Genomic DNA, 12,384 nt, shown 5'->3' on the forward strand with positions numbered 1-12,384 from the left:
GCAGGTGCGGCTGCACCGGTCGCACTGTCCTAAAGCCGCCCTGAATCTGAGTTGCATGCAGGGTTCACGTGACAACTGTCTTGCGTCTGAGGTATTTAATAATATCCTTGTTATTGGGCGGGGCAGGACTGGTTTCTAGGGTCATGTTTAAAAACAATCACTTTCAATAAGTACTTCGCAGCGCTATAATGTGCATATTAATGTCAAAGCTCTGCATGCCAAAGAAATACACATTTTTGAAGTTTAAAGAGACTTTATCATATGTTACATGATGTCTGGTGCATGATTCACACAGCAAACATTTCCTGCCCTTGTTTTAAAAAATATACAAGGAAAAGAGATATGAAGCAGTCAGTGTCACATGAGGCTTCTGGGTGTCATGGCAACATGTGGGAGGGTCCTTGTGAAGAAGATTCTTTGGAATGCTGGTGTTTGAAGATTCTTTGAACTGTAGATGACAGTTGGGGGGGGTGGGGGGGGGTCGCTCTCACACCAGCCTCAGCTCCGCTCTGTTCCAGAGATAGAAGTACGGGAAGAGCCTCTGTGTGAAGGGGGCCGGCGGGAAGGAGAAGAGAAGCTCCATGGAGTCAGCATTGTACAGGGACAGCTGCCCCCCCTCGTAGTCCAGATACACCCCCAGCTTCAGGGGCTTCTCACGAGGGGACAGAGGGGCACAATGGGAGGTGAGAGCCCAGTACTGCCCCCCACACCCCTGCACAGCCCAGACTCTCCCCTCAGCTGACCATGTGATCCCTTCCTTCCTGTTCACAGACTCTGCTGCGACCCCCACCTGCCACAGCACCCCCTCCTGCAGCAGCTGCACCTCCCAGTAATGTCTGCCGGAGGTGAACCCCTCGCTCCCCAGCACACAGGGGTAGTGGGTGAATCTCTTGGGGGTGTCCGTCAGGGTCTGTGCTGTGCCCGTCTCTCTCACACGTCTCCCCCCCTCAGACAGGAGGAGCTCAGGATGAGCCGTGTCAGGATCCAGAGTCACCATCACTGCAGAGAAGAGATTCAGAATTAGAGATTTAATGACACAAATAAAGGCTGTAATTACTGCTTCTGTTTTACATATGATTAATTTACACCACATCTGGAAGGAGCACACAGTGCTAGAGAGAAAAAATGAAACCCACGCAAGCAGAGGCTACAACAAAACAAGAAGGGGGGTACAGTTTATGGTTTACTTTTGTGAAACCGAATAAAGTTTATTTGATCGATTGATTGATTGATTGATTGAACAAGAAGGGGATTTCCTTCAATTATAGCAGAGGTTCAAACTACCAGCCAAATAGATTTTTTTTTTTTTTTTTTTTAAAGAATCCAGTGACTGCTTTACTTACATATCACAACAAGGCAAGTGGATTACAAGCCTGCTATGTGCATTTTAACCTGGTTTTTCCGAAATAACACCCAAAACTCTATAAATATCTTTAAAATCTGTTACCTCCGCAGAAATTAAAACTAAAAAATCTGCCTTCCAGTGTGAGTACTTGGCGAAAAGGAGCTTCCGAGCCATGGAGCGAAGTCAAACTCAGGTGTTCAGCTCATTGAAGTCATAATGTCTTAGGGATTTTGAAGTCTGAGCTGGATACAGTTCCTGAGGAACTGTATCTTAATTCCACTGGGCCACTGGCAGCTAAATGTGTAATAGAGACAAACACTGTCCTGACAAAGGGCAAGGTTAGGTAAGTAATAGTTGAGGTGCACCAACCATTTTATTCCAACGATAACAGCTTTAAACCTCAACTTTCAGGCTTGGATAGCAAGGATCCTGTCCAGGGAACAAAACAGTAAAATACTAATGGTATTTCTCTAATAGGGCTGTCGAATTCCATTCGAGTTCTGGAGGAAGACTCAATTGGATGAGACCTTTCCACTCACAGGTGGAGCCACAGGCAAAGCCTGTGTTGATACAGGGAGAAGGAATACCTCTGGCTGGCCCCCCCTTATCACTGTCTCCAGACATCTCCCGACAAGCTGAAGTATTGGACCGCCACTCCTCTCATCGGGGAGGAAACGACAACAATACGTGGGATATTTTGCTTAGTTCATTTCAAACTGTCATTGAAGCCTTAACATACCAGTCTAGTAAGTCAGACATCTAGGTGGACTTATTGAATACAAAAGCTCTCTATATTCCAGAGGGCACAAGTTGACACACAATATGTTCCTGCTTGTGTCTGCAGTCCAGTTTTAGATAAACTGGCATCCAGCAGCGGTGCGTCCATTGGGGCGTAGAGGCGTAGCCCCACCAGCCACCATGGATCCGCATCGCGGCCACCGGCCGCAATCCTAGTAACTATCTTCTAAATAAAATACAGCCGCCGGCGGGAATTGCGCAGGGAGTGTGGCCTGTTGGTAACTTTCTCAAGCATGCGCACTGTAAGTTCCCCAGCGGGACCCAGGGGTGCTTGTTTGCTGCCACAGCCCGGGTTTCCAAAGGGTGACAGGGCGAGCAGGAAATGTGCCCCCCTAGCCAATCCTGGCGCTGCATGCAGCGCCAGGATTGGCTGGTCCAACGCGCAGCATTCATCATTGGATGCCGCGTGTGGTGGGGGTGGGACATCCTGTCAAGGAAGAGGCTCAGAGCTCTGCCTCTCGCGAAAGATCCATGCCAAATCGAATGTATGGCCTGCGACGGACTCACAGTGCTATTATCACAACAGTAAGGGCAATGGCACACGCACACGTCCATCTCTGCACACACAAGGACAGGCCCACACATCCACCAACGGACAGACAGCGCCTACCCGACGAAGTAGGCGACGATGAGGAGCTGCACGGCCCGGTTGATGATGCCGATGGTCCAGCTCTTCACCACCACGGACTTGGTGGTCTCGTAGGTGAAGAAATCCGCGATGCAGGTCATGGTGAGGAGGGGTGTCCGGGGGGGCTGGCAGCCTGGGGGTCTCTGTACCTCACCGGGGAGGGGTCCGGGGGAAGGAGGCAGCCTGGGGTCCTTGTACCTCACCGAGTGGGTGTCCCGGGGAACAGGCACACGGGGGTCTCTGTACCTCTCCGATGGGGTGTCCGGGGGGAGAACAGGTACACGGGGGTCTCTGTACCTCTCCGATGAAGTGTCCAGGGGCGCAGGCAGACTGGGATCTTTATACCTCACTGAGATGTGTCGGGAGATAGGAGGCACCTGGGGGTCTTTGTACCTCCCTGGGGTCCACCCGTGGTGAGGAGGAAGCCTGGGGTCTTTGTACCTCACCGAGGCGGGTATCCAGGGGGCACAGGCAGCCTGGGGTCTCTGTACCTCACTGAGGTCCACCCATGGTCAGGAGGCAGTCTGAACCTTCTGTTCTTCACCCTGGGGTGTCAGGGAGAGCAGACAACCCGGGGTCTTTCTACCTCTCTCAGATGCGTTCGGGTTGAAAGTGCAGCCTGAGTTTTCTACCTGACGGAGGTGCTGTCAGGGCCAAGGGGTTAAGAGATTCTGTGGGACAGCGAGGAGCTATCCGTGGCGAGGCAGGAGGGGTCCGAGGTGAGGAGGCAGGAGGGGTCCGAAGAGAGAGGCAGGAGAGGTCCGGGAGAGGAGGCAGGTGGACCTCTCTACCTCACCGAAGATGAGTCCGGGCTTGTGATGCAAGAGATGTCCCCGGCGAGGAGGGAGGAGGTATCCTGGGAGAGGAGGCAGGTGGTGTCCGGGATGAGGAGGCAGATGGAGCTCTCTACCTCAGAGTGAGTGAGTTGGCAGGAGGTATCCCGGGTGAGGAGGCAGTTGTTATCCCGGGTGAGGAGGCAGGAGGTATCCTGGGAGAGGAGGCAGTACCTCCGCGAGGTGTTCGGGTGGGAGCGCTTCTCTCTCACTCACTGTCTTTATTCTGCCCAGGCACTCTGTCTGCCCCTCCGCTCTCCGTACCTCCCCCTGTCTCTTCTTCTGCCCCGTCTCTGTCACTCTCCCCTTCTTGGTCTTTGCCCCGTTATGTCCTCCGCTCTCTCTTCATCTATATTGAAGAATGTCTCTGTGCACGTGCGCCCTGCTCCTCCTTGTGCCTCGCGCTCTCTGTCTCTCCTTGGTGCCAGCTGCCCTCTCTCTCTCTCTGTCTCTCCTCTGCCCTCTCTCTGTCTCTAGTCAGCCCCTCGTCCTTTGCTTCTGGCGGGGTCCGCGCTCAGCCTCCCTCCTCTTCACTCCCTCTCTCCGGGACGCGCTCACTCGGCTCTCCTCCCCTCTTCTCACACTCACCAGGGCTCCCCTGACTCCTCTCCCCCTCCCTTTTTCTCCTCCCTCCCCAGGATGTCCTACCGACCTTGGAGCTGGGGAATCAGGTTTGGGTCTCGGCTTCGGCTCAACAACCTGTGATTCTGGGCAAATTACTTAATCTCCCCGTGTTTATCGAAAATGATGTGTATTGTGATTGGTGTTCATGTAAAGCGCTGCAAACCTTCTGGTCGAGTTCGCGCTATAAAAAAACTGCAACAACAAAAAAAGCGGATGAAGGATGGGGTTACAAGTACAAACCGAGTGGTATGCGCATGGGGGAGTGTGACGCAGTGGTAGACGGTGCACAGGGCATGGGTGCCATAGAGTGCAGGAGGGCAGAGAGTCCATCATAGCTCAGTGAAAGTGGGAAACGTCGCAGAGTGGGCGTTTTGTTTTGTTCTGCTTTAAAATATGCTGTGGAACCTTGCATGGTCATTCTGTGGTTATACTGAATAAGCAGCTACCTATGTTATGCCATCTATTAATGTAATAACTGCACTTTTACAGTTGCTTTATTAACCTTCCTACTTTCTCAAATTTGCTTGAAAATGCACGATTTTTCTCCTTTGTTTTCGCTACGGTGCTGTATGCAAATCACTTTGCGCCCCACCACTTTGCAATGTCACCCACCGCCCCTGCTGGCATCCCTTCCAAGATTTGTAGACTCTGTTTTGGACAACATTAAGCTGCAGTTAAAGACAACTTCAAAAATCAGTGGACATTACCAGACCAACCAATTCTGACAATTGTGCTTCAAATAATAAAGTTCCTTGCCAAACAAAAACAACACAATTAGGAAAGGTTACAGTGGAGTCGAGTGAAGTAATTTCGGAACAGCAGCGGGGTGAAGCCGAAAGGTCGTTAACTAGCAGGTGCCACAGAAGAACTGAAAGCTGTAGTGTCTCTCTGCTTTGTCCACCTCGCAAAACTAGTATAGATCTGGGAGAACCAGTAACCCATATTACCCATACTTTATTAAGGTGCGACCCACTTGAAGACATCGCACAACCGACTAAAAGACAGCGTCAGAGGCTTAGGAAAGCACATTACAAAAAGTCACATTTTGGGAAAGAGTGGATCGCATGCTAGTCAGTCTGGTCAAGTCTACCCAATTTTAAAAACAAGCATTGGAATAGCCAATAGGTCTCGCCTTTGGGACCTTATAAGTGTTTAGCGATCGCTATTGCCATTTCTGTTACCTTATATATAATTAGTATTATTTTATGTATAATTGAACACCTGTATTAAAAAAGAAATGACATAAAAAATGCTGCAACACATGTCTACCATGAAGACGAACCTTGTGGGATGTTTCCGGGTTATGTGCACTTTTGTCAGTGATGGGGCACCTTCAAATCAATCAGAGTACTTGTAGAGCGCGCTACTTACCCGTGAGGGTCTCAAGGCGCTGAGGGGGGGGAGGGCTCCTCCTGCTCGAAGAGCCAGGTCTTGAGGAGTCTTCTGAAGGCGAGTAGGTCTTGGGTCTGCCGTATGTGGGTAGGGAGGGTGTTCCAGGTCTTGGAGTCGAGGTAGGAGAAGAATCTGCCGCCGGAGGTCATTCGTTGGATGCGGGGGATAGCGGGAAGGGCGAGGCAGGCGGAACTGAGCTGGCGGGTGGGGGTGTAGAAGCTGAGTCTGCTGTTAAGGTAGGCTGGTCCGGCGTTGTGGAGTGCTTTGTGTGCGTGAAAGCAAATGGCAGTGATGATATACTCAAGCTTTAAGTCCCTTGCATGTGAATAACAAAGAAGCTCCCATTAGGAGAATATACCATGCTCTATCGAGAAACAGAAAAGGGCCTTGTGTGACATCGTGTCACTGCTGTTATATTATTTATATGAAATACTGATAGAGATATCAAAATAAAAAAAGATTGTTGTTTGGGCCTTTAAATTCACGATGGGTAAACCCGCATTACAAGCCGTGCTGTCACCGAATTAGTAAATGTCTTTAGGGATCCATTCCAAACTGAATTTGTTTTTGCATCGACCACAAATGGGTTCATTTTTGCACAAATATTATGAGCATTAATGATCTAATAAAAACAAACCTGCTCTTCGTTATGTAGCTGTATATTCATTCATTCATCTTACAGGGAAAATCAAATACAAGCATTGGAAATGCAATAGGTCTCACATTTGTTTGGGTTAGAGCTAGTGGCATTGTAAATGGCAATGTGCTTTACCTGTGTAATCCGCAAACAGTGTGATCAATGGAACATTGATGACATCCCTAAGACACTCAATCTGGTGTATTCCACCAAATTAGTCACAAAATAGTAAATACGTTTCAACCATTATTTATTTTCACTTCAGAAAATGGTATTCATTTCATATCCATTTGCAAAGTTTTTCCAAAAACAATCCAAGTTCAAAGATATATGTTATTGGATCCCGCTCCAATGCATTTCGGGCAACCACCCTTCATCGGGGAGCATCTAGAATAAAGACGATATCAGGTTGTAACCCTCATACAAAATGAAAGCAATATCAAAGACGAATAAAAAGGGGAAAGGTAAGAAAAGTTCCTTAACCCGGTTGGGGCACCGAGGTGCTAGGTGGTGAAGTGTGGTATACTCAATAAGACTTAGCAGTAAAAATAATGACTAAACAGTGGTGTGTGGTAATTCAAGATATTACCGGGTTAAAAAAATGGCGTGTAAATAGAAAGTAAAAAAATAACAAGGATAAAAAAAACGGATTATAACAAAGTGAGCTCGTATCTAGATAACGTGTAAACTAGACAAGGGGTGACAGCGCGCCAAATGCGGTGCTCAGAGTTAGCCATTACTTACGATATTGGAAGTGTCATAGGATTCCGGACGCCGAAAACGGCAAAGGTTTAACCGGAAGTGTAAATCCGGTCTTCATAAACAGAAGCCGGGGAAAGTATAGGTCATGTGATCAGGAAGTATGAAACTAGAAAGAGGACTAGAGTAAACGTGGAAACGAAAGAAAAGGACTAAAGTAAACGTGAAGAAGAAAAAAGAAGATCAAATCGGAAGGATGATGCATATGTAAAGCAACAATAAAATAACATAAAATTGCATGAATTACATTAATTCAAAGTATGCGGTTAAAGATAATTATCCACATAAAGGAGTCAGATCAGAACCATGTGGCACAAAATGTGCTGTCATTCAAAATTACAAAGAGTCTATAAATAACATGAAAACTCAATACGTTCATTTAAGCCATATGGCTTAATTGAATTAAGTTTGTAAATCCAGTGATTCTCTTGTTGTAATAACATCCTGTTATTGTCTCTTCTCTGTCTTTTTAATGATTTCCAATGCCATAAACGTGAGTTGGGCTATGTTATGGTTCATTTCCCAAAAATGTGACGCTACTGATGATTTTAAATTCTTGGTTCGGATGTTAGATTTGTGTTCATTAAAACGGGTCTTTAACTTGCGTTCTGTCTTTCCGATGTAAACCTTCCCACATGGACATTTGAGAAGGTAAATAAGATTGTTAGAATCACATGTGGCCGTGACTTTTAGGTTGATGTTATAGCCTTTCATCGGATAGGTCAGTTTATTACCGGGAATTATGTTGTGGCAGTTATTGCAGAGTCTGGTTCCTTTTGAAATGGGAAGCTGTTCCGTGGGTTGTTTTAAAATCTCGCCCAAGTTTTTCCCCCTGGTATGGGCAAATATAGGTCTAGCTTTAAACATGTCTTTAAAGTCTGTCTCCAACTCTAACATTGGCCAATGCTTGAGTATAATGTTTTTAGCAGAATCAATATGGAGGGAAAAAGGAATTTGTGATCCAACCAATTTCCTAAGGTTATATATTCTGATCAGGGGGAGGAAGGATCACTTGTCCTGCATAACTTTGGGTATGCCGTAACTGTTCCGAGTAGTCCCAATAAAAAACCCTCATGCACGTGATGGTAAATAATGCGGTGTTAGGCGGTATATCTTGTTTCTCCGCCGTCCCTCGCACGTGTGTGCATAATCATAGGGTTAGTTTTTTTATGCAACCTCCATCCAGGAGGCATTACCCATTGTTAAAAACAGTAGTGATCAGTGATTGTGACGTGAAATAGTGATAGAATAAAATTGTCTCTCTTAATCAGAAAAATTATTTATTAGTTCTGTTTTGGAGGCAAAGGATTTAAAAATTAAATCGGTGAACGTGAGTATTTATGACTCGTTCACACTCAGTAAGTGATAAAGGTCGACATGTTTCAGCCCTACTTATGCCAGGTGGGTCATATGGGCTTTTTTCAGGACCGTAGTGCAAAACAAAGACCTCTCACGTCTCTATTTGTGAAAAGGAAAATATTAATGGAGCATATCGTTATGTTGCTCCATGGGAGGTCAAATAGTACCTGCAAAGAAAAAAGACATACTAGACACAGGGTAAAGGGTAAAGGGAAACATTTAAGACTATCCAACTGGTTAAATTCACCAGGAACACATAAATCGCACTGTGGCGTAGCAACTAAAAAATAGCAATACTTTGCTCTGACTACCCCACTCAAAGAATAGGGTCGACTATCTCATTATTGGCATAGGAATTCTAATGGTTCAATTTGTAGTATGGGGCTTATTGGTAGTATTCAATTTCAAACAATGATAGAGGGCAAGATGGGAAAATATTATTAATTTTGGAGCCTCTCTCTGTTGTATTTAGGAGGCTGATTGTTAGACCTGTCTGCTTCTGGGGATACTCTAACCATTATTATTTATTTTTGTCCCCCTTAGCCTCCCAGAGTTTCTATTTTTATTTTTACATATGTCCATCAGGATTTTTCAATGCTGTCAGGGGGCTAGGTGTTCCTTGGCGATGACGCCATTCTTCCCTCATAACCTGTGAGGCCTAGTCAGGCCCCTTGAAAATCTAGGGATCTCCAGAAACCTAAAATGGTGTCCACCAACTGCCATAACGGACACTACTGGAGGACAGGTCCATAGGTTAACATTAGGGAACTTTCTAGAATCCACTAGAGACTTCTGCAGGTCTCAGGCCACCCTATATAAGCTTAGTGACCAGCAGCCATTTTGTGCTGACCCAAGAGTGGAGGAGTGAGGCAGTGGTGAGAGGAGGTGGGCACACTCAGAGCGGCTAGTTTGTCTCTGAGGCAGACAGTTTCTTCAGAGGGTTGTTCCCCCTTCGGCCTCTGACCAATCCCTCCCCATACATCAATTATCAAGGAGAAAAGAAGCCTGCGTGTGAAGGGAGATCCCTCTTAACCTGAGCCCCAGTGAACCCTGTCAGGGAGCTCTTAAAAGAGGATTTCCCACATTTCCAACTCCACTTACCAGTGTGGGAGAACAGCTGCGAGCCCTGTGACGTGGCTGGAGTACCTGGCCGTGCCCTGGTGAAGCTGTGGGTCTGTGAGGCCTTGGAAGACCTAAGGAGCGTGGGCGCTGCTTAAAGATCTCCTCCCTGTGAAGCCGGTGAGGGAAGTGACTGGGGAAGAGCAGCGGCGCTGCTCCGATCGGCTGTGGGACCCCGGGGGCACCAGCCGAGTTAAACGAAGAAGAAAGCGCTTCCGCGCATGTCCCGAGCGTGAACGCTTCTGTGGAGGCAGGAGGGGCCTAGGGTCGGGCAGGCCCAGAAGAGCAGCGACTCCGCGGAGAATAGCGTCCTTCCTGTGAGCGGCCGTGCAGAGGCGGGAGAAGAGCGAGCGCTTCCGCGCATGACCGGCGGAGTAGTGCCGCCTGAGGAAAGCCGGTCGCGTCAGCAGAGGAGCGCCGCGTCGGAGCTCCAATCATCAGTCCCCTCGGAGGAGGCAGAAGCGCCACAGCGGACGTCGCGGTAGGGAGCCTTGGGCCGGGAAAGCCTTCCCTGTCTTCCCCCATCAGCCGACTGCTGCCAGGCTCCATCGCGCGAAGAGGACACACCCGCGACACGCCTACAAACCTCCAAGTAAGCCGGGTAGTGTGGGAGCGGGAGGCGGCAGCACCGAGTGCCGAGGAAGCAGGACAGTGGGGCTACGACCCAAGCAATTAACTGAACAGTCCAGGGAAGCCTGACTTGAGGAAGCGGGCTAGTGAACTGCCTAATCCAGATTAAAATATCCAATAATTGGCTCAGAGGAGAGAGGAGGAAGCTGTGCAGGGAACCACAGGGTTCCTGAGTAAAAACCCTTACAGACTATTGGTAACTGAGGGAGTAGATCCTCTACCAGATAGGTGTAGCCTGTAAATTAACTAGAGGGGAGCCTTGCTAATACTATTGTGTCTTCCTTTTAGTTACATAACTGGTGGGTTATGCTGTGAAGATCTACATCCAGTAGAGGTCTGTGGAATTGAGCAGATACCTAAGTGCTGTGGGGTAATGTACTTGTTTATGAGTTGTTAAAAACATATTGAAATATTAGACTGCACTTTCCTTTCTGTAATCATATAGTAGTGAAGTGTATTGTGACCTGAACAGCAACTGACCACAAATGTACCCTTGATTCTGATAATCTGACCGGGAAAAGTATTGAAGTGTGGTTACAAGGTGTAAATTAATTGTGTATTATACCTGTCTAAAAGCATAACAAGAAAAGAACTTTATTTTTATAAAAGGTACTGGTATTTTCCCAACATTGGTGTTGTGTCTTTTATTTTAGTGGTTCATCACTGAGTTACTGTGAGTGAGACTTGTAAGCACTTAACCAACGCCTTGAGTTTAGCTGTAGCCACTACTGTGCCAAGCTACCTTATGTAGACTTGGGTGAACTAGGTCCAACATAATTGGTGTTTCAGCGGTGGGATCACGGATTTGTGCTTACACTCACTTATTAGTAACGCAGTGCCAACCACGAGACCTCACCTGGAGTTTTCTCCCTGCGGCCCTCCTAATTTAAATTTTGCTTTTTCTAAATTGACTTCTGGCAGTGGGTGGAGGTTGACCCCAGGTCACTTTGTGGATTTCTCCTGTGTAGCAGTTTATACTCCAAATAGAAATGGAGATAAATGTGGAAGAGCTGGAAAATTGTACCGTGACCCAATTGAAGGAATGGTGTCAGCAGCAGGGGGTGTTTTTTAAGAAAGGCGCCAGGAAAGTTGAGCTGCTGACCAGTATCCGGGCATGGGTGGAGGCTCATTCCGGGGAGGAGGTAGATCCTGAGGGGAGTGACAAGGACACTGTCCTGGAGACCGCAACACTGTACCAGGCGGGAGGGGAGAACCTTTTAACAGGCCCTAGGACACCTTCCAGAGTGGGCAGTAGTGTCTCAGAGAGGGGTCTGACCGACGCCGAGTTAGAAGATAGGAGGGAGGAGAGGAGGATGAGAATAGAACTAGCCAGGATGGACATGGTAAGGGAGGAAAAGAGGTTGGCGCATGAGCGGACCATCAAAGAGATGGATTTGCAAGCCCTGAATCTACCAACCCCCAAACCAGAGAATGGTGGCAGCGATATCCAGACCAACACCAGGGAACCCAGACCGTACCTACCAAAAGATATTATGGCATGCTATGTACCCAGTGATGACATTGCCAAATGGCTAGCCGCCTACGAGGTCTCACTGAGGGCCCATGGGATTTTGGAAGTCCACTGGGGGGGTGGGTTATATAAATACATGCCCCCCACAGGCAGGGATACTTTGTTGGCCCTTGATCAGAGTGAACAGACCTACTACCCGGCTATGAAGTCAGCGCTGCTCAGGAAGTTTGGGTTGACCCCTGAGAAGTATAGGCAAAAGTTCCGGGGCAGCCACAAACTAGGCACGCAAAACTGGGTAGACTTTTTGGACTACTCCAGGAAGGCCCTGGAGGGTTGGGTGAGAGGCAGCGAGGTAGGAGACTATGAGGGACTATATGACCTCATACTCAAGGAACACCTACTCGAGAAGTGTCTTCCGGAACTACGACAGCATCTGGTGGACAGCAAACTGACCAGCCCCAGGAAGCTTGCTGAGGAGGCGGACATCTGGGTTAGTACCCGGGTGTCGACTAAGGGGACTGGAGGGGATTCCCAGAAGCATGGACAGGGCGCCCCCCAGAAGAAAGAGGGAGGGGAAACTAAGAGGGAGTTCTCAAAAGGGCCACAAAATACTTCGCAAGGAAGGGGCAGAGGATTCATCCCTAAGAGTAACCCCCCTCGCAACCCTACCCCTGGCCAAAGCCAGCAGCCAAGGGTTGTTCATTGTTGTGAGTGTGGTGGTGTGGGACACTATAAAGGAGATGTGAGATGCCCAAAAAGACCACCCCCTCCCACTGGAGGAAAAGCCCC

At 48.1% G+C, this 12,384-nt stretch overlaps 1 protein-coding gene across 1 annotated transcript in view; it reads right to left on the minus strand.

The window, feature by feature from the left end:
* Positions 1–233: 233 nt before the first annotated feature.
* Positions 234–12,384, minus strand: part of LOC147710161 (E3 ubiquitin-protein ligase TRIM11-like) — a 117,058-nt gene continuing 104,907 nt past the window's right edge. Inside the window, exon 6 of the mRNA XM_086920856.1 lies at positions 234–999. Coding sequence (XP_086776982.1) covers positions 488–999 — 512 coding nt within the window. The 3' untranslated portion in view covers positions 234–487. The remainder of the gene's footprint in view (positions 1,000–12,384) is intronic.

The sequence above is a fragment of the Lissotriton vulgaris genome, chromosome 5, assembly GCF_964263255.1.
Source record: "Lissotriton vulgaris chromosome 5, aLisVul1.2, whole genome shotgun sequence".
In the NCBI taxonomy this organism is placed as follows: Eukaryota; Metazoa; Chordata; class Amphibia; order Caudata; family Salamandridae; genus Lissotriton; species Lissotriton vulgaris.